Below are 22,291 nucleotides of genomic sequence, written 5' to 3'. Positions count from 1 at the left end.
TCTCTTCCCTTTACTTCTCAACCTTCCCCTCCCCTCTACCTCCTTTCCCTTACCTTCGATATCCCTCCCCTTCCCCTCTACTTCTCGTCAGTTCATCTATTCTCTACTTCCCTTCTCTTCCTCCTCTCCTCTACTTCCCTTCTTTCCCCTCAACCATACTTCCTCTTCTTTCCCCTCCTCCCCTCTCCTTTTCCCTCCACCATCATCATACATTATTACCTCCCTCTCCTTCTCCCTTACTCCCTCCCTCCCGCTCTTCTCATCATCCCTCATCTCTCTCTCTCTCTCTCTCTCTCTCTCTCTCTCTCTCTCTCTCTCTCTCTCTCTCTCTCCAGCTTCCCCCCACCCTCTCCCTCCATGTGGTAACTATTTTTGTCACGACCAACACACACACACGAACACACAAACGTCCAGTCAGGATCATATACACACACAAACATTCACATACAAGCCCATATACGCACATAACACATAAAAGTACACACACATGAAGACACAGGCTGTTCACACACAAACAATACTTACATACAGTTACACATACCGTACCTACACCATCAAGGTCGAACAAAGTGCACACATGAATGTACGCTCACACACACAACAAACATGTACATACACGTACTGATAAAACCTTGCGAACACACACACACACACACACACACACACACACACACACACACACACACACACACACACAAGCAGACATACGACACACGTGCGTTAAGTACACACGGAGGCATTTACGTACATAAAAACATGCACATACATATTTCTGGCATGGACAAATGGGCACAGCAGTAGCGAGAGAGAGAGAGAGAGAGAGAAACCCCTGAGATTCCTTACAGCGTGGTCCGGCCTTAATATTAATAGCAAGACTTACCCTCTAATTACACAAGTTTCAGAACGGGACAGCAAAAGCGTAGGTCCCCTCTTCCCCCTTGCAAACTCTCCGAAAATAAGCCGTACAAGAAATGGGGAGAAGCCTAAGGGATATTTTATAAGAACGTTAGAAAGAGAAGGTAATGTTAAAAATAATACGACGGAAGATCAACAGGGAACTGGATGAGAGAGAGAGAGAGAGAGAGAGAGAGAGAGAGAGAGAGAGAGAGAGAGCTTTTGTGATGTCTGGCCTGTTTACTCCCTGAGCTACAAGTAAGGTCACATTAGCGGGGCACAGTAAAGCCACAAGGAGAGAAAGAGGGGAGAGAACGGAGAGAATGAGAGGAGAGAATGGAGAGAAAGACGGGAGAGGGGAGAGAATGGAGGGAAAGAAGGGAGAGATGGGCAGGGGAAAGTGGAGAGACGGGGAGGGAAGGAGGGGAGAGAATGAAGGGAAAGAGTGGGAAGGAGGGGAGAGGATGGAGGAAAAGAGCTGAGATAATGTAGGGAAAATGGGGAGAGAATGAAGGGAGAAGGGAGAGATGGAGGGAAAGAGGGGAGAGAATGAAGGGGAAATGGGCGACAATGGAAAGATGAGAGAGATGTAGAGGGGAAAGAAGGGGAATGTGGTATGGGGGGGGAGGGAGGGAGGGAGAGAGAGAGAGAGAGAGAGAGAGAGTTAAATAAAAAGTGGAGAAAATGACAGATGAGGCGGGTGACATGCAGTGGAGCAGGAAGTGAGGGAAGGAGAGAACAAGAAAGTAGAGAAAAATAATGAGATGTGAGACAGGGTGGGAGGGAGAGAGAACCTGAAATTTGGCCTTTTCCTGCCTTCGGGGTGCTGGAGGGACGCCTTCAGGTGGTGGCACTGATATAGCTGGTCGGCTCCACTGCCCGGTTATACGAACGTTCCTTAACTTCCCCCCTATCCCCCGAAAGAAACATGGTGGACTGCGAAAGGGCAACTTCAGCCTGCAGTCCACTGTGTTCCCGTTCCCAGGACCATGAGGTTTACTACTACTACTACTACCATCACCACTGCCAGCATCGCCACCATCGCTACTACTATTACTACTACCATAACCATCTAAACTACGACTACGGTGATTAACATAGCGGCACATTAACCCCTTCAATACCATGACCTCCTTTATACTTCATCCTTGCTATTTCCTGCCGGCTTTATTCAGCTTCTGGCACACCTAAAGTAGAGAAGGGTCTGATGAAGCTTTTACCTAATCTCTACACGACCTAAGACTGCGAAAGGGCAACCTCAGCCTGCAGTCCACTGTGTTCCCGTTCCCAGGACCATGAGGTTTACTACTACTACTACTACCATCACCACTGCCAGCATCGCCACCATCGCTACTACTATTACTACTACCATAACCATCTAAACTACGACTACGGTGATTAACATAGCGGCACATTAACCCCTTCAATACCATGACCTCCTTTATACTTCATCCTTGCTATTTCCTGCCGGCTTTATTCAGCTTCTGGCACACCTAAAGTAGAGAAGGGTCTGATGAAGCTTTTACCTAATCTCTACACGACCTAACAGTTCAAAGTCTAAGATGAATAAACCATCTGGAAATAACAAAAATAAAATGTTAGACTGGTAAGAAACTGGAGGACAGTAAGGAGGAATGAGGGGGAGAGGTGAAGAAAGAAACAGAGGAGAGAGAGGAGGAGGAAGGAGGGGAAAGTGGGGAGGAAGAAGATGGGAGAAAAGAGAAAGGAAACAGGTGTGGGACAATGGAAGGCAAGAGGAAAAAGAAGGCAAAGAATTAGGGTACACAAGGGGAGAGGAGAGAATGGAAAGGGGTATGAAAGAGGACAGGGACGACAGGGAAAGATGGGAGACGAGGGGGTCCGAAGTGAGAGAAAAAGAGAGAAGGGAAAATGCGAAATGGGAAGAGTAAAAAGAGGAAGGATGGGCAAAGCAGAGGCGTGTGTTACGACAATCTGAGACTTTTAACATGCAAATATTAAAACTATTCCCTCTTTTACCCTGGGCTCGATCTTGTGTCTCTTTGGTTAGCAGTCTACTACGGCACTTTACCATTTAGTAAAACAGATTGACTGACAGACTGAGCATGAATGGACACAAGTAATGGTCTGGTCGTTAAGCGATATAATGTTCAGGTCGTTAAATGATATAATGTTCCGGTCGTTAAATAAAGAAGTATATACCGGTAAATAAATAAATAAATAAATAAAATAAGATAAACAGCTTCGTCATTTACGGTACCTGACTATAACTCTTATTTTCTTCCCCTGACGAAGACCCCTAATCCCTTTCAGCTCAGGTAATGGCCAATCGTAGTCAGATTAGACGGTCCATATAACTACAGTAACCAAGGAGACTCATTCCTATCTCATAACTAAGGCTTATAGAATTTCATGCAACCACGACTAAGTATTCATCATGCAACCACGACTAAGTATTCAAGTTGTGTGAGTGGCCCAGTTCCGTCATGTGAACACAAACTGACAGAAGAGGACACTAAAATGCAAAATAAAACGACTGTAATCTCTTTAACTTGGCTTAAAATTACCATCTCTCCATCTTGAATGCTGAGTTGCAACAATAGATTAACAGTAGTATAGGATGCTAGTCACGAAGAAGAACTGTTAAAAGGATGTGGAGTCGCCTCTCTCTCTCTCTCTCTCTCTCACACACACACACACACACACACACACACACACATTGAGGTACGTGAAATAAACTGGAAAAGGACGAAAATCTAAGTCAAATATAGCATAAACAGTGTATACGTGACGACTGGGAGAGTAAGTGACGCGCCATTAAGTAAGATGGCAAATATATGGAGAAAACATTAAGATTATTACCAGCCAGTGAGGGTAAACAGCATTAAGTGGGAGTGAGGCAATGTGTGTGTGTGTGTGTGTGTGTGTGTGTGTGTGTGTGTGTGTGTGTGTGTGTGTGTGTGTGTTAGAGAGAGAGAGAGAGTATAACAGTACGTGAGTGAGAGTGAGAGGGGCTACGTCACCCAAAGACACAAAGAAAGTTAAAATAAGCTGTGACACGGAGAGGGAGGGAGGGAGGGATAGAGAGGGGAAGGAGGAAGGAACATGGGGAGGGGGGAGGGAGGGAGAAACAGGGAGGGGGAGGAGGAAGCAACATGGGGAGGGGAAAGTGAGAGAGAGGATGGAGGGAGAAGAGGAGAAAGGGAGGAAGAAAGGAGGGGGATGTGAACGGAGATAGAGGGGGGATAGGGGGAGGAGATGGAGGAGAAGAAATGGGAGTGGATGGAAAGACGGATAGGGAGAGAGGGAGGAGGGAGGGGTGGGAAGGGAGGGAGAAAAGAATAGGAGGAAAGTAGGAAGGAAAGAAAGATGGATTAATAAAGGTGAGAAGGGATGGGAGGGGGTGGAGATAGGGGAGAGAGGGAGGGAGAGAGAGAGAGAGAGAGAGAGAGAGAGAGAGAGAGAGAGAGAGAGAGAGAGAGAGAGAGAGAGAGAGGAGGGGGATGTGGAAGGGAGAAAGTGATGGAAAGACAGAGAGTGGGACAGTGAAGATAATAACGTGAAGAGGAGACAAAGAGAAGGAAGAGAACACTGGAAGAGGAGTGAGGGACGAGTATGAAAGATTAAGGGAAGGAAGTAAGTAAGTAAGTAAGTAAGGAAGGAAGGAAGGAAGGAAGGAAGAATAAATTATAGAGAATCGGAGTGAGGGAAGACAGGGAAAGAAGAAATAAAGAATGAGATGACGATAAAGAAATGAGGAAGGATGAGATAGGAAGTGAAAGGCTGGGGAAATCAGGAGAGAAAGAGGGTGAGGAGCAAGAAAGGGAAAGAGGAGGGTAAAAAAGGAAGGAATAGGGGAGAAGAGGAGTAGAAGGGGATTGAAAAAGAAAAGAGGGGAGGAAGAGGGAAAAAGAGAGGAAGAGGGGAGGAGGAAGGAAAAAGAGAGGAAGAGGGGAGGAGGAAGGAAAAAGAGAGGAAGAGGGGAGGAGGAGGGAAAAAGAGAGGAGAGGAAGACCGAAGGAGAAAGGTGGGGAGAGGGAGGGAAAGATGAATAAAAGGGAGGAGGAGGGGACGAGAAAGGGAGAGGGTGGGAGAGAGACAAGAGGGAGGGAAAAAGAAAGGAAGGGAGAGGGAGGGAAAGAGATACCAAGGAGAGGAGGGGAGGGAAAAGAGGGGTTGAAAAAAAAGGGAAAGGGAGAGAAAGGGATACTGAAGGGAGGGGTATAAAAAGGGAGAGGGGAAAGGGGAATGAAAAAGTAAGTGAAGGGAAAAGAAAGAGTGAATGGGAGGGTGAGATGCGAAGAAAGTAAGGGAGGAGGGAGGGAAAGAAAGAAAGGGAAGGAGGGGAAAGGGATAGGAGAGAATAAGGAGGGAAAACGAAAGAGGAAACAGAGGAGATGGAAGAGAGAAGAGGGAAGGGGGGAGACGAATAGACGAGGGAGGAGGAGAGGAATGGAAGAGAAGGAAAGAGGAGAGGAAAGGAAATGAAGAGAAGCGAAGTGACGAGAGCAAACGAAGAGAAGGGAAGAGAGGAGAGGAAAGGAGAAGGGAAGAGAGAAGACGGATAGAGGAGGGAAGAGGGGGAAGAAAGGGAGAGAAGGGATGAGGGGAGAGGAAAGGAGGAGGAGGAAAGAGAGGAGACGAGGGATGAGGAGACAAAGGCAAGGGAAGAAGGGAGAGAAGGGAAGATGGGAGAGAGAGAGGTGAGGGAAGAAAGGAGAGAAAGATAAGGCAAGAGGGGAGAGAAAGATGAAGGAAGAGGGATAAAAAGATGAAGGAAGAAGGACGAGAAAGATACGGAGGATGAGGAGAGGAGAGAGGATGGGACAGAAGAAGCAAGAGCAGAGAAAGAAGGGCAAGGGAGAGCAGAGAAAGAAGGGCAAGGGAGAGCAGAGAAAGAAGGGCAAGGGAGAGCAGAGAAAGAAGGGCAAGGGAGAGCAGAGAAAGAAGGGCAAGGGAGAGCAGAGAAAGAAGGGCAAGGGAGAGCAGAGAAAGAAGGATAAGGGAGAACAGAGAAAGAAGGGGCAAGGGAGAGCAGAGAAAGAAGGGGCAAGGGAGAGCAGAGAAAGAAGGGGCAAGGGAGAGCAGAGAAAGAAGGGCAAGGGAGAGCAGAGAAAGAAGGGCAAGGGAGAGCAGAGAAAGAAGGGGCAAGGGAGAGCAGAGAAAGAAGGGGCAAGGGAGAGCAGAGAAAGAAGGGGCAAGGGAGAGCAGAGAAAGAAGGGGCAAGGGAGAGCAGAGAAAGAAGGGGCAAGGGAGAGCAGAGAAAGAAGGGGCAAGGGAGAGCAGAGAAAGAAGGGGCAAGGGAGAGCAGAGAAAGAAGGGGCAAGGGAGAGCAGAGAAAGAAGGGGCAAGGGAGAACAGAGAAAGAAGGGCAAGGGAGAACAGAGAAAGAAGGGGCAAGGGAGAACAGAGAAAGAAAGGGAGGGTGAAGGGTAGATGAGTCCCTTCAAAGTACATCACTGGTATATTTAAGTCTCCTTCCCTCTCCCCCCAAGCATAACCCTACCCCCCCATCTCTCTCTCTCTCTCTCTCTCAATCTAGTCACCTTACCCCCTCCCTCTCCTCTGTCTCCCCTCAACATCTCCCTTTTCCTCCCTCCTCCTCTCTCTCTCTACTTCCCCCTCTCACACCTTTTTCTCCTCTCCTCCCTCCATTTCCCACCCTCTCTTTCTCTCCCCTCCTCCTTCCTCCCTCTCCTCCCCTCCCCAGTTTCCCATCCCTCCTTCCTTCCTCCTCTCCCCTCTCTCTCATACCTCCCTCAGCACCTCACACCTAAAATCACTCCCAGCCACCACTCTCCCCCACCCCTCCCATCATATCCCCCTTTCCCCCTCCATTCCTCCATCTAGTTCCTCAACTCTCCATCTCCCTTTCCTCCCTTTCTTCTTCCTTCCCTTCTCCAAACATTCTCCACTTCCCTCCTTCCTTCCCACAGTCACTTCTTAACTTTGATGACGCTTCCTTCCTATCTCAATATAGTTTTGTTTAGCTTAGAAGGTAAAATAATGCATCCTATGAGTAAACACAGAGCCTTCCCAAACTCCTTCACTACTAAAATACTCTAACTAGGGAGGCTCTTTCGTTATGCAATTGTTCATACCAGTAGGAGTAAAATATAGAAAGTGTTTACTGTTCATGTTTTGTTTTGTATTATACTGTACTACAATGATTAACAGCAGCAGAAATGAGGTATAAAAGACGTCGCCCAACTCAAAGGAACTTTCAGGTCTTAAGCCACAGTTCTACTCTCTCTCTCTCTCTCTCTCTCTCTCTCTCACACACACACACACACACACACACATTTAAAACTTAACTTTAACCACCACCACCACCACTTCCTCCTCCTCCCCCGTTTATCACACCTTACCCCTTCCCTCCACAAGCTTTCTAAACACTCCCACTCCTTCCTCCACCTTCTCTTTTACGTGTCCTTACCTACTGGCTTCCTGCTCTCTCTCTCTCTCTCTCTCTCTCTCTCTCTCTCTCTCTCTCTCAAGCAAACGTGAACAATAACTCCCAATTCCGGGGGTAACTTAATGAAACATGTACCGTATATTTATGGGCATTCATACGTTCAGGTCATCATTTTTCCGTTCTTGCTACTGTCAGGGAATTTTTGGATTTTTAGCATTTTTTCAAACTTGAGAACTTAGATACAGCCATCTTTTACCCCTTCACGCCAGGAGATTTCCCTAGAGCTGAATACAAGCTCTGAAGGCAGCAAAAATACAAAGAAAAAGCACGTCCTGTAAATAATAAATAAAGAAGCTAGACGTACGGTTGGCTACACACGAGCCTGGGACAGTCTGCGTGAGGTGGAAGTGTAGCTACAAATTCAGACGTTCATGCATCACGGTTATTTGGTCATTTCAGCTAATATTTAACACCACCGTTCATTCATGCCAGTACCACCAACAAACATGTGATTATGTCAGGGTTGTCAAGTGTACCAAATGCCAATCTCTGCTACACACTGATGCTGTCCCAGGTTTATATGTGGCCAACTGTACGTCCTCTCGATAAAGAAGTTAGATGTAGTCAGCTTTCATGCTTATATACAGACCGCACTGGGAAGCGAGTGAAAGGAACAAAACACGTCTTAGTTGATGGAAAAACGAGAAGAGGAAGCACGAGAAGGAAGTGGAAGGAGCGGAGGCGTAAAGGTAATTGAGGAAGCTAGGGAGACTTGGGGAGGCGAGAAAGCTCCTTAGCACCCCCTTCATTGCGATTTATTGTCACGGCATTATATTTTCTTATGGCTACGTTATTTAAGATTCTATGCTCATAATACAAAGAGATGAATAATATAAAAGAATAATATGGTGTACAGAAGGTTGCAGAAACCCTGTTAAGCTGTCGAGAATACGGAGAGTGACGGGATGGAGTGGTTAGGGAGTGCTGGAGGTTTACTGCAGCATACGACAGATAGGCTGAATGATAGATAAATAGACAGACAGATGTAGATAGATAAAAAGATACTGATAAGTTGATACTGATACAAATCGATACACACTCACAGATGTCTATATATACAGAGGAAGAAAGATAAAAGTAGCTACCCATATAGTACGGTATACAACAGACATAGATAAACAGATATATAAATAAAGAGTATGAGTAACCCCTGTAACTGAGCAACTTGACTTCTGTGGCTGTAGTCAGAGCTGTGGGTCAGAGGTGTGTGAAGCCTATTAATAGAGGAGGGTAAAGAGCGTCCACACACATCAAGGCCTCACGTGCGCTACCGATAACACTGAGACACACGCTACTGACTCATGTATTCGAGGTGTGCAATTCTCCCTAGCAACTCTTCCTTGGCGATTTATTCTGCAAACTACCCATTAATATTATCTTTTAAGCTAGTTATATCTTGTTACTATCGCCATAGGTAATATCACAAGGGGCAATCCTACCAAAATGTGAAATATCCAGCAATAAATTAGTAAGGAAGAAGTGCTGGGGGTCTCCTTAACCGATGAAAATTCGCAGCACCTGTTCCTTAGTGATTTATCCTTACATTTTAAAATGATCTTATTTATATGGGTAACCAGCATAATATTTCACCGTTAATCTATCGCTACAATTCATAATAATTCAAGGGGATGGCAATTTTAGGCTAGTGAGGAGTACAGTGCGGCCGTTTTGAGAGAGCTTGCTAAACAATTCTTGCGAGGTGTTTTCTTCCCGTATCTTAACTGGAGAAATATACCCTCGTGTGATACCGCCATAACTCTCTCTCTCTCTCTCTCTCTCTCATTCAATTTTACATCTCACCCTCTGCTCTTCTTTCAACCCACACCCTCCTCTCCTGCTTATCTCTCTCCCCTCTCCACCCCTCCTTTTCATTATCTCTCATGTGACCCACCCATCCTCTCACCTCCCTCCTTACCTCCCCTCTCCAAATACTCATCCATTTCCCAGCTGCATCATCCAGCCACACTCTTACTTTAATATGTTGTTGTTGTGGCTCTAGGCTCAACTCGACTTGTAACATAGTGGACTGCAGGCTGAAACTGTCCTCCTCCTGCAGTCCACCATCCTTCTTTAGGGGGATAGGGAGGAAGCTGAGGGGCGTTTGTGGAACAGGTATATATAGGTGTCCCTGGGTAATGGCGTTCCTCTCCATCGCCTCATCTTACAATTAAGCTAAATCACTTAGTATGACTACCCTCTAATTACGTAGCAACATACTACGGAGCAACACATCACGTAGCAACCCTTGGAACCTAGTGACATATACTGATGTTTACTTTTGTTACAGCCACACGATTTTATTTAGTTGCCACACTTCTGAACTGTCATATACTTTTTTTTACTACGCTACCTTTCCTTAGTCCAATAAAATTAATAAAATCGTCTGGAAGTAGCAGGAACAAACTTATACAGACGTCACAGGATACAATGAATTTGCTGGATAATATATGAAAGAGAAAACCTGAGCCAGATAGTGTGGTGCCAAGATTATTAAAGTGACAGGGTTTGGGTGGGCACGATGTGTTGATGCAGCCTTACAGTACGGAATGTATGTGCCACCCCACACCCCACACCAAAAATGTTAACACACACACACACACACACATACACACACACACACACACACACACACACACACACACACACACACACACACACACACACACACACAGTTACCAAAAGAAAATCAAACTTCTATAAATGCAAGGCGAGTTACTGCAGGGAACTGAACTTTTTTTTTTTCCCCCGTAGTAGTCAACCACACAAAAAAGGGCAGCCATACCTGTGTCATGACTTAATACACAGTCAGTGGAATGACTCGTTCAGTTTTCAAACTGAGGCTGAGAAGCAAGCCAAGTCCCTGGTTAAAAGACCGATGCTGACTGGTATGCACAGCTGAATTTGAAAGTCCACACTGTACAGGGGGTGGCACATTGTGAAGAATATGGGTACAAGCGTTCCTAATTTCTTTTGTCTTGGTACATTCAGTTCAACGTTTCGAAATACATTCAGTTCAACGTTTCGAAATAACCTATTAATAGTGTGTTAGTGACTACAGTGCTACTAACACATTCACTCTGTATCCACAAAGGATGCTAGTTAAAACCTATACAGGTACAAGTGATCAAAGTCAACTGTATGGTACGTACACCATGGAAGAGGAATGTAGGTAAGCTGGTGTACGAGGGGTAAGTGTTACGTAAGTTGACCTGCTAATGGTCATTTACCAGTTGTGCCATACCTGGCCACCCCACCTGCTGTGCCCCACACCCTCCTCTCCAGGCAACGCCCACTCGGTAATGGCAAAGGACTCGTGGTCGCTGTACCCTCTCACTCTCCACATAGTCCACTGTACACAAGTCCTGAATGTGGACAGTTCTCTCATGTATTCAATACAGCGGGCGGGTAGTACAGCCGAGGTAATGACAGGTGAGTGTGCGTGGCACGTAGTAGTGCAGGGTACAAGGGAGTGGACTATGAGTATATGCCCAAATTGGAAGAAGGAAAAAAAAATGCCCTCATTAGGTTAACTCAACCACGAGGCCGGCACAAGTGACTTGTGGATCATCCATCCATCAGCCGGCAGGTGGGTACTGTAGCATTCGTCACACATCAACAAAACGTGTGCCAGGATAATACAACAAGGCACAATAAATTCTACTGTGTGGTCTCCGTTTAACACAACAGACACAACCATGTGCCTAGAGACAATAAAAGGACTGTGTGCAGAGATAGGACACAATACTTGAAGCAAAAGTTTCACTGTTCATGCATTCAGACATAAACGATTCACTTCTAAAGAAAGTTATCACAAAATTATTCACCGGCATTTTCTCTAGCCACTCCTGACAATCTACTCTAAACACCTCCCGTGAGAGGATGAAAAGTTGTGAACACCGTGTAAACCATTACAGCCCATTATGAACAAGGAAAGAGACTTGGAGATGTGTGTGTGTGTGTGTGTGTGTGTGTGTGTGTGTGTGTGTGTGTGTGTGTGTGTGTGTCACACACACACACACACACACACACACACACACACACACACACACACAGATGGAGTAAGTAAGTAATGAGAGTGACACAGCATCCATCATGTGCGGCTGGGTCCTCCGTGACCGTCAGTGGAGCCTCCCCGCCTGGGTTGTGATTCACGCTGGTCCCTCTCTAGCCACACCCACCACTCTACACACTAAGGCCACCCACCTGACTGGGTACTTATATGCCCTATGGTAATAACCAGCACTGGAATGAGAAACAGCTGAGTCATGGTTCCCTGTTAACCAAGACTCCTCCCCTACACCATATGCCATAGACCCAATCCTCTCGCCCCGAAAGAACTGCCTAACACTTTGACTACAACTACAGCAGGATTTATATGTTCATGGAAATACTGACTACAGTTTAGCACATGCATGTATAGGTCAGCCGCTAGGATAGGTGCATATACAGTACTCATACATACATAAACCCTCAGGACTGATACGGCCATCTGTTCACCATGGGGGGGGGGGGGATAACAGAAAACCAAGTCAGGGTAAAATCAGCGTTCTGTATAGACGACACGGTAAGGATGGAAGGAATATATTAAATAAATAACAAACGAAAAATAATCAAGTGTTGTGAGACCATCCACTGAAAGTATCGTGCTGAGCTGGTACAACAATTTTCTGTAGTTAACTCCTTGAATCCGGTGGTCGTCCTCGTTTTGTTCTTTACTCCTGCTACTTCCTGACGATTACTAAGGTTTCATATAGTGAAAATGGTTGATAAATCTGTGTTGTTCCTATGAATTAAAAAGTTTCGCCTATGCTAAATCAAATCACATATCGGCAGAAACAAAATATAATATACATCATCGTTCTGAAGAGTTAAATTCTTACCGGCACAGTGTCCTTCGCCGCACGTGTACTGTACTCTCCCCAAAATCAAATCAGGGTATTCTACGGTCAGCAGGAAAACCTCCCCAATTTTCATGATTATCTCCTCATTATATTATTATTATTATTATTATTATTACTGTTGTTGTTTTTGTTGTTGTTCTTGTTGTTATTGTACCCAGTCGACAGCTACACAGACAGAAAAGGATGAAAATCCCCAGCAAGAACAAGAATGCATGCATACACTGCTATCACATTCCGTGCAGCACAAGTGAAAAAAATAAATGCTATGGAGGAAGTGGGTAAGTAGCTCGCTCAGGGACAAAACGCGGGATAAGGGAAGGAAGATGGGAAGAGTAGACGAACAATGGGGTAGCGAGAGGAAAGGATGGATATAAGAGATAAGGGGGAGAGGCGAGAAAAAGACAGGTTTGAGATGGGGAGAGATGAAAAGAGAGGCGACAGGAGGGGAAGGGCGAGGGTGATTAAAAAAACAAGGAGAGGACGAACGGGAGGGCAGGGAAAAGGAGGGAAAACGCCAGTAGAGAGGGAATGGCTGGGGAAAGGATAGGGGAGTCGGGGGAAAGGGCGACACAAAGGCAGACTGAAGGTGGAAGGGGAGAATCGAGGAGTACGGTACAAAGAAGTACAAAGGAAAGCAAACATTAACCCACCTGCCGCGCGTTTCGTGGCTATCTAGTATGGGGAAGATTATAACCAATGAAACTATTCTATTAGCTAAAGACAAGGAAAGTAAAGCACGGTAGATCCCCCCTTTCCCACCCACCAAACCTTTCACCTGATGTCGGCAGGAAATAGTAAGAAGGACCACCATGCAGCACAGAAAGTAAATAGGAAGTTTGAGAAGAAAGACAGGAAAAACAGAGGGAAAAGGGACAGGGAGAGGAAGGAAGGACTTAGGAGGAAGAAACGAAAACAAACGAGAGAGAGAGAGAGAGAGGGGGGGGGGAGGAGATATGGGAAGAAAGAGAGCTGAAGTGAGGGAAAGGAAGGGAGGGTGGAGGTATCAAGTGGCTGGTATGAGTCATCACGGTCACTTAGTTACCCTGGGAGGGAAGGGGGAGGGGGAGAGAGAGAGGGTGCCTGGGGGAGGGAAAGGGATGGGGAAGGAAGAGTGCCAGGGAAAGGGAAAGGGATGGAGGAAGAGGGTGCCAGGGAGAGGGAAAGGGATGGAGGGTGCCAGGGTGAGGGAAAGAGATGAGAGGAAGGGTGCCAGGGAGAGGGAAAGAGATGGAGGAGGAAGGGTGCCGGGGAGAGGGAAAGGGGGTGGAGGAAGGGAGGGTACCACGGTAAGGGAAAAGAGTAGGGGGGGGTGCCAGGGAGAGGGGGAGGGGTGGAGGGTGTCAGGAAGAGGGAAAGGTGGCGGAGGGAGTGTGCTGAGGGAAGGAGGGGTAGGAAGGCTGGGGGTGAGAAAGGTGGGGACAGAGGGAGTCTGTTTCACTTACTGTATATTCTTGACCAGTCCTTTTCCTCCCAATAACTATCATCTACACAGGAAAAAATGAAAAGGAAAGATAAAGGATAGAAGAAGTGCCGTGACGATGATGATGTAAGCAGGATGGACAAGGAAACTGACTGATGTGGTGCAACTTGTAAATTTACGAGTCCGTCACCCATCCAGTGGGAGGAATAACAAAACCAACAAAGGCACATGGAAGGTTGAGGAACTGAGCCCCATATGACGGAAGCCACACAACACTGGTGGCAAAGTAGACATGGTTTGGTGGTGGCAAAGTAGACAAGATTTGGTGGTGGCAAAGTAGACGTGGTTTGATGGCTACCCTGATTACGACAAAGAGACTTGATCTGAGTGAAATGAAACCGCCTCCCAAAGTGGTGGTCACACAGAATTTATAGGTATTACGGTACATAGAATAATAGGTCCTGGAGCCGTACTTCAAAGCTTTAACCACGTCACACAGTGCAGCAGAGGTAAGTACGCTGCCTTGGTCGCCTACCCTTGACAATACACATTACAAAGAGATGCCGATGACCTTGCAAAGTACACTGAGTTACTTGTGGTTCATATTGAATGATGATGATGAGGGTAAAGGAAGAGTTCACTGTGAGGGATGTGATACAGAGTGGTACACAATGGGGCGGTAGTCACGTTTTGATTTACAAACCCTAACATTCTCGGGAACGATGAACGCTGAAGGCCAAGCAAGAATGGGTACGACAAAAACACAGCCAATAACAACAGAAAGATAACAATAACAAACACTTCCGAACAAACAGCGTCCCTCCTCATGTTTCCCCTCTATGAAACGGAGAGAAACAGTGTAAACAGCAGGAGGCATGGAGGAAGGGCGACAGGACAGGCACTTGGGGAGGAAGGGTGAGTGAAAAGGAGGAGGAGGAGGAGGGAGATAGGGTGGGGTGTGAGGGGAGGGAGAAGGCGAGAGGAAGGGTGAAAGGAGGGAGAGGGGAGGGAGAGGTGAAGGGGGGAGAGGAGAGGTGAAGGGGGGAGAGGGGAGGTGAAGAGAGATGAGGGGAGGGTCTGAGGAACCAGCTGGGCTACTATATCCCTCCCTCCCTCAGGCCTCTCACCCTTCTTTAAATGCCTTACTCACAGCATGAATTTTTCATTATATTCCAAGTATCCCTAAGTACCTATCTATATTTATTTATCCATCAATCTATCTATCTATCCATCTATCCATTCATCTTTTTTACTACTCCTTGTTACCACTAGACGATATTATTCAACTGACGACAAATCCTTCACGTTGAATGGCTTACTGTAGAAGTATCCATCAAAATAAAAAAATAAATAAATAAGGAAATAAAAGCTTAGCCTAAATGTTTATTGACTACAAGAGGTTCACTTTGGCAGACTATAACTTTCTTTGAAGTCCCAATCTTACCCTTGAAAACGGCAATCAGCAATCGAATTTATCACCCAGGTCTCCAACTGTAGTGCTGGGAGAAGAGACAAGAGGAAACAAACTTGGTGTAAGCGTCTGACCGCCTATCCAACAGTATTATCAAACCTAAAAATACCGATGACTTTCACTCCCTCTTTCATTTACGTATCTCCTGGTTTCTCCATTTTTCAATCCCTCTCTATAACCCCTCCCCTCTCTCTCCTAACCTACCCTACCCTACCATATCCTACACCACGATATCATACCACCCTATCCTATCCCACCCCACCCTCTCTTTCCATATCCTACCCTCTACTACCCTATCCCATCTTATCGTATTCTATCTTATCCTATCCTATCCTACCCTACCCTACCCAATTCCAGCCTACCCTACCCGACCCACCTCAAACAACCCCACCAAGTCTAGGATTCCTGGGGAGATCAAACCCCAGAACTTTAAACGCGACAGACAGCGTGGGGGAGGCGGTGTATTTTTAGGTAGGGGAGGGGTGAGGAGGGTGAAAGGAGGAGGGTGAAAGGAGAAGGGTGAGGAGAGGGATAAGGGAAGCAGGTTTGAGGAAGGTGTGTGAGGGAGAGAGAAGAGGGGGAGGAGAGATGTGTAAGGGAGAAGGATAAGAGGGGAGGTGATGTGAGGAGAGGGTATGTGAAGGAAAGAGATACAGAGGGGGGGGAAGGTTAAGGGAGAGGAATGAGGGTGAAGGAGCAGGGAGAAGAAATAAGGGAGATGGTGAGGGTTATATGAGAAAGGGGCGGGTGAAGAAGAGATGGCAGTATGGAAGGTGAGGGAAGAGGAAGGAAAGAGATATGCAAAGGGATGGGAAACGAGAGAGGAGTTAGTAGTTGTTATAAGGGAAGGGAAGGGAAGGGAAGGGAAGGGAGGGGAATGGAAAGGGAGGGGAATGGAAAGGGAGGGGAAGTGTTCTTCTATTGGTGCGTATGTATGTGTGTATGTATGAAAGTATGTATGGATGGATGCATTCTTCCTAAGTATTTTAAGTAAGTCTGGTTATTCTCTCAGTTAGACTACGCTCCCCCTTGCAGGCCCTCATCACTCACTCACTCACTCACTCTCTCTTTCTCTCACACACACACACACCGACAACACCAATAACCTCAGTGTTGGACAAAGGCATCCCGGGTTCGTACTAATTAACCCCTTTAATCCCAAGACGTATTTGCATATTTTTATTCTTGCAAAGTCAAGATAAATTCAGACGAGCGAATCACAAGATCCTGAATCACAACTAACCCTCTCATGGTAAGGAAAACTCTAGTATTGTATTCCTTCTCATCCCTATACGATTTTATTCAGCTGGGTGAGTTATAGAAGCCTGAGTGTTACGCTGGGGAGTGTGATGTTCCAACCCACTCGCCCCCTCATCACTTTTTATGCTCTTATCGTCTGAGTTGGTCGTCATGTCTTGTTGGTGTGTCTGCTTCCCTGCCTCCCTTACCCTTTGTCTCTTACACATCCTTTTATCATTCGCTGCTATCACTCGTCCATCCACCCTTCCTTTTCTCCCCTCCTCTTTCCTTCCCTCCATTCCACTCCCTTCTCAACGCCTTCCACCCGTTCCCTTCTCCCATCCTCTTTCTTTCCTATGGCCATATTCATCTCCCATTAATTCTCCTCTTTTATCTTTCCTACATTCAAATCCCTCCACTTCTCTTCATTCTATCCCATAAACTTCCCTTCCTTTTCTCTCTCTCTTATCCTTCCCATTCACTTCTCCTTCCTTTCCACCCCTCTACCCATTCTCTTCTCTTCCTTTCCCTCCCCCTACCCATTCTCTTCCTCTCTCCATCGCTCCCTCCTGCTTCCTCCCCTCCACCTCTTCCTTTTTTCCTCCCTCTCTTACTCCGTCTTCCTACCCTCTGCCCATTCCCGTCTCTCTACTTTTCTCCATTTCACCACACTCCTTTCTCCACCGCAATCATTTCGACCCTTTTCTCTCCTCTCTATCTTTATGCCCTCTCTTTTTCTTCCTACCCTCTCATTTCGTCCTTATTTTCTCCTCTCTAATCTATCCTCATGCCCTCTCTTTCTTCCTACCCTTTCACCCCTATCTAACGCGGGCATAAATCACATCCCTCGCTCATGGCAATATCAAGTCCTCCTATCCACTCTATCCATCCATCCATCAAACCCTCTTCTGCCCTCTGAAACGTCCTTAATCTTATCTAAAACTGCCATAAGTCATCCCTACAGCAACATCAAGTACTCCTATCCACCCACCTATCCACTCTACACATCCATCCATTAACCCCTCCTGTATCCTTACAATCTTTCTTATTCCCATGTACGTCTATCCACCCATCTATCCATCTATTAAATCCTCTTCCATCCTTACAACCTTCCATACCCAAACATCATCCTATCCATGCACCTAACCACCCATCCATCCATTATCCCAGCTCCATTCACATATCCACCTATCCTCCCATACATCAAACCCGCTCCTATCCAGGCCACCTCCCTTACCCCTATGTACATCCATCCACCTAGCCATCCATCCATAAACCCTCCTGTGTCCTTGAACAGTTTTATACCCGTATCTTCTCTACCATAATTCATGTCTGTCCATACACAACTCTCCATCCTTCCCTCCCTCTCGCCCTCCTTCCACCCTTCCGTACCTCCCTCCTTCCTTCCATCCTCCCCTCCCCTCCCTCCCTCCTCACTTCGCTCCCAGCACTCTCTTGTCCTTCCACCTTCTTTAATCCCCATCTAAATCTCCTGTAACTCATCCCTGCACTCACACCTTTATTACTGTGCGCGTGCACACGCACGCACGCACGCACGCACGCACGCACGCACGCACGCACGCACGCACACACACACACACACCCACACACACACACACTAGTTTCCAGATGAGGTATCTGAATGTTAACTATACTGTTACTCTTTTTCGTGCCTGACAATCAGGCAACTATGAAGATCAATACAATTTATAAAGCATCTTACATGTTTTCTCGGACCTACGATCCCATAATTCAAGGCCCTACAGGTAACCGACGTGTGACGAAAGATACTGTGATTACTTAACCAATTTATGGCCTATGCTAATTACGGCTTCCGTGGCTTCGTTTATCATTTGAGATTAATATTCAATTATTCAATGACGTGTAATAACAAAACAAAGAATAAGATGGAAATATACTGACGACACCAGGTAGGTTGAAATGCCGTTCATTCCGACAGTCAATCAAATATAGTGCTAGGAATCACTTAGGTTATAGTTGCACGTTTCACGTAAACACAATATAATCACTGTGCAGTTCACTAGTACATTCATCATCTCCTTCAACAGATGCTCCCTTACGTCATCATTCCCCAAATAAAAGCTACATTATACATGTGAAGTACCAATGAAGGTGTGGTACGGTGCGGTGGCAAATAATTCGATTAAAACCTTCCTTCCCTACCTTAATTTAAAACTACAATGTACTCCCTGCCTCCACCTCAGCACATGTGAAGTACCAGTCAAAGTGAAGTGTAGGGTAGCACATGTACTCACCTTGTACACTTGCCCGTAGGTGCCATTGCCGACAACTTCTATGAGGTCGAAGATTCCGGCAGGGTCCTGAAAGAAATGAAATGAAGTTAATAAAAAAATCTGCATACAAATATTAATTCTGAAGTGATGCATTGTGGACAGTTTCTCTCTCTCTCTCTCTCTTTCTGTGTGTGTGTGTGTGTGTGTGTGTGTGTGTGTGTGTGTGTGTGTGTGTGTGTGTGTGTGAACCACGTCACCCTACCATAGAATCCCTGTCCACACTCCCTCTCCCTCCCTTCTTCTCTTCCTAATCCTCGTTTCACTCCAGTTTCCATCTTCCTCCTCCTCCTCCATTCCTTCCCTTCCCTTTTTCTTCTTTCCCCTCTCTTTCCCGTCCTTCCAACCCTTTCCCCTCTCCCTTCCCTTTCCACCCTCCTAATTCTTATCTCACAACATCCTTATCCTACAAAATATTACTCAACGTCTTATCAAAACCCTCCTGCATTAACACAGTAATTTTGGGATTACGTTTACCCTTTCAATCCACGGACATTTATTTATTTAACTATATGGTATTTCTAGGGTTCGTATTCTATGGCTAGGATGCTGAGCCGTAATATTGTCTTTCTGTATCACTGATGGAAATGAGCCATAAAAAGACGAAAATCTGAGCCAAGTTAAGGTGAAAAAACTACACAAAAAAACTTTTACCCTTAACCTTTTCACTACAACTTTTTTATTTCTGCTTCTATATGCTTTTCACTTCAACTTGGCACGGACTTCCCTTTTGTATCTTATTTCACGTACCTCAGTGGCAGAAAACTACACTATATGGTAGCTTTACATCCTTACCATGACACTTCTTCGTGATTAACAACATTTTCTTGATAATCTACGGTTACAAGTAGGTGCTCAAGATAAGGGGAAGGCAATTCTAGACCTTGTCTGAGAAAAAGAAGTAATAAGAAAGCCACTTAGGTTACATCCAACTCCTCCATAAATAAATAAATAAATAAATAAAAAACAAACTTGCATAAACGCCTCTGAAACTAGCAAGAATGATGTAAAATACGTCATCTGATGAAAAGGGTTGTGACTTTAAAAAAACAAACAAAACAAAACAATAACAAGATGTGTGGTAATAGTAAACTGTTATGGAGACTTGTTTTTCCTGTAAATACATTCGGATCTTTTACAATTCCTTCCCCTGGTGTGGTTGAGTGGATGACTGAGTGGATGGAGTGGTCGTTGTTTGGGTGAGGTTTGAGTGGAGGATGGGGGAGTGGTGCAGTGAGACAAGAATGACTGGGTGGGGGAATGATGTAAGGAGTGGTTGAGTGGCTGGAATGATCGCTGCCTGAGTGAGACTTGAGTGAGGTGTGTGGGTGTGGTTAGTAAGGAGTGGCTGTGTGAGTGGCTGAGTGAGTGGCTGGTGAACGTTCGGTGAGGGTTGAGTCGAGTGGCTGGGTGGCTGGCTGAGTGAGTGGTTGGCATGGGTTGAGTGAGCGGTTGGGTGGCTAGTCGAGTGAGCGGTTGGGTGGCTAGTCGAGTGAGTGGTTGGGTGGCTAGTCGAGTGAGTGTTGAATGAGTGGCTGACTGTGGACTGGTCACAAACAACACCATTAGGCTAAGGGTTTCGTTCCCCACTTCACTGTAATTACGTAATCCTGTACTCTTCTCACTCCTACCCGGCGATTTTGTTAAAACCCAGATCCCCCAAGCAGTGACGGGTTTACTGAAGGCTACATGTACCCTCTGCAGTGGGAGATGCTTCTCAAGTTGTATGAAATCGTCCAGCAGCAGCAACTACAAAACAACAAGCACCACTCAGAGAATGTAACACCCACGCCAACCACCTGGTCTAATGGCCAAACATTTCACCTTCCCATGTGACGCTGACCTTTGAACAACTGCTCTCAAAGTCGAATGATTTCGTTCTTGCCTGAACCTCAAATCTTCCACCAAGGTTGGTCTAAATCTACAAAACTGTTGATTTAATCTCGTCCTGTGACCCTGACTTTTCCTTTCCCTGTGACTTTCATCTTTAGCTGTTCTCAACACTGGACCCTTTATTCATGTTTTACTCGGAACCTTTCCACAGTTTCACATAAATCGGAAAAAAAAAAAAAACATCCCCGTGACGACCTTTAATCTATTGTTCTCGACATCAATGGGTCAACCCCAACGCTTATCTTCCACCTTATCACCAAGTTTGATCCACATCAATTAAAGTCTTACTGCTCACACACGGACACATGAGTCAGACCTACAATTATGACACTGACTTCTGACCTATTGCTAAAAAAAAAGAAAAAAATCAACTCCTTGGCTATTTCTCTACCTCTCCACCAAGTCTGGTTAAAATCGGATAAAACTTCTTGGGTAATTTTATTCACCTCCCCACACACACACACACACACACACACACACACACACACACACACACACACACACACACACAACGTTGAGATAAATGTATAACCCGCTCTCGCTTCCCACACGCGGGTGTAAAAATGAGGTCCACTTGTGAATAGGTTAATGGAAAATGTTTCTGAGGACGGACAGAGTTGGGTAATGTGTGCTTGGGTAAGGCGGTGGAGTGGGTGAGTAAGTGAGTGAGTGGCCGTGCATGAGTGAGCGGTTGAGTGTGCGTGTGTGTGCATGAGTAAGTGCAAGAGAGTGGATGAATGTGAGTAAGTACAAGAATGAATGAGTGCATGGAGGAGTGTGACTGTATGAGGGAGTGGGCATACCAGTAAGAGGGAATGTTTGAGTAAGTGGGTGAGTGAGTGTGCGAATGAGTAGCTGAGAGGCTGAGTGGTTGGGCGGGCTTGTGAGTGCTAATGTGAGTGGCTGAATAAGTGGATGCTAAGTGATGTGTATGTGTGTGTGTGTGTGTGTGTGTGTGTGTGTGTGTGTGTGTGAGAGAGAGAGAGAGAGAGAGAGAGAGAGAGAGAGAGAGAGAGACGGGTGGACTGCTGGTATCCTTGACAACCATTACAATTCATCTGCACCCTTCTGAGTCACGGATGGTGGTGGTGGTAGCTGTGGTGGTGGTGGTGTATTTGCAGTTACTGTTGTTGTTACTGCGGTGGTGGTGGTATATCTGCAGTTGTTGTTGTTGCGATGGTGTTGGTGGTGGTGGCTGCTGTTGTGTTTTCTGTGTTGCTATGGAAGCTGTGGTAGTGGTGGTTGTTGTGGTACTCGTACCTGTGGCGATGATGTGGTATGGGAATGATGATGGTGACTTCTGTGGTAGTATTTAAAAAAAAAAAAAAAAAAAAAAAAAATAGTTACAAAAATATTTCTAGCTGTGGCAAATGTGGTAAACCCCTTCGGTACAATTACATCGTATTCTGACCATTTCTATCAGCGAAGAGAAAACGTTCGAAAGAGTATTCATTAACCACGTAACTACCATCACTTTTATGGGGGGGTTTTATTTATCTATTTCTCTTCAGGATTCGAGATGGAGATGGGAAATTTATGCTAAGTTAAAATGAAAGGAGTATAGTTGTGATCAGTGCTAGTGATGGTGGTAGTGTGAAGGTAGGAGCAGTTGTGTTGGCTGAGATTATGACGGCAGTGGTGTAGTTGTGGTGGTAATGCTGGTAGTTTAACTTTCTCTCTCTCTCTCTCTCTCTCTCTCTCTCTCTC

The 22,291-nt window shown here is 45.9% G+C and overlaps 1 protein-coding gene across 1 annotated transcript in view; it reads right to left on the bottom strand.

Annotated features, from left to right (window-relative positions):
• Positions 1 to 22,291, bottom strand: part of msn (serine/threonine-protein kinase msn) — a 247,468-nt gene that overhangs the window by 157,443 nt on the left and 67,734 nt on the right. The window contains exon 2 of the mRNA XM_080280525.1: positions 18,656 to 18,721. Coding sequence (XP_080136651.1) covers positions 18,656 to 18,721 — 66 coding nt within the window. The remainder of the gene's footprint in view (positions 1 to 18,655; positions 18,722 to 22,291) is intronic.

Source organism: Coenobita brevimanus, chromosome 85 (assembly GCF_032717465.1).
Source record: "Coenobita brevimanus isolate Jiangsu-jjx chromosome 85, ASM3271746v2, whole genome shotgun sequence".
NCBI lineage: Eukaryota > Metazoa > Arthropoda > Malacostraca > Decapoda > Coenobitidae > Coenobita > Coenobita brevimanus.
Note: the sequence above shows the minus strand (reverse complement) of the source record. Positions and strands in the feature narration are given on the sequence as shown.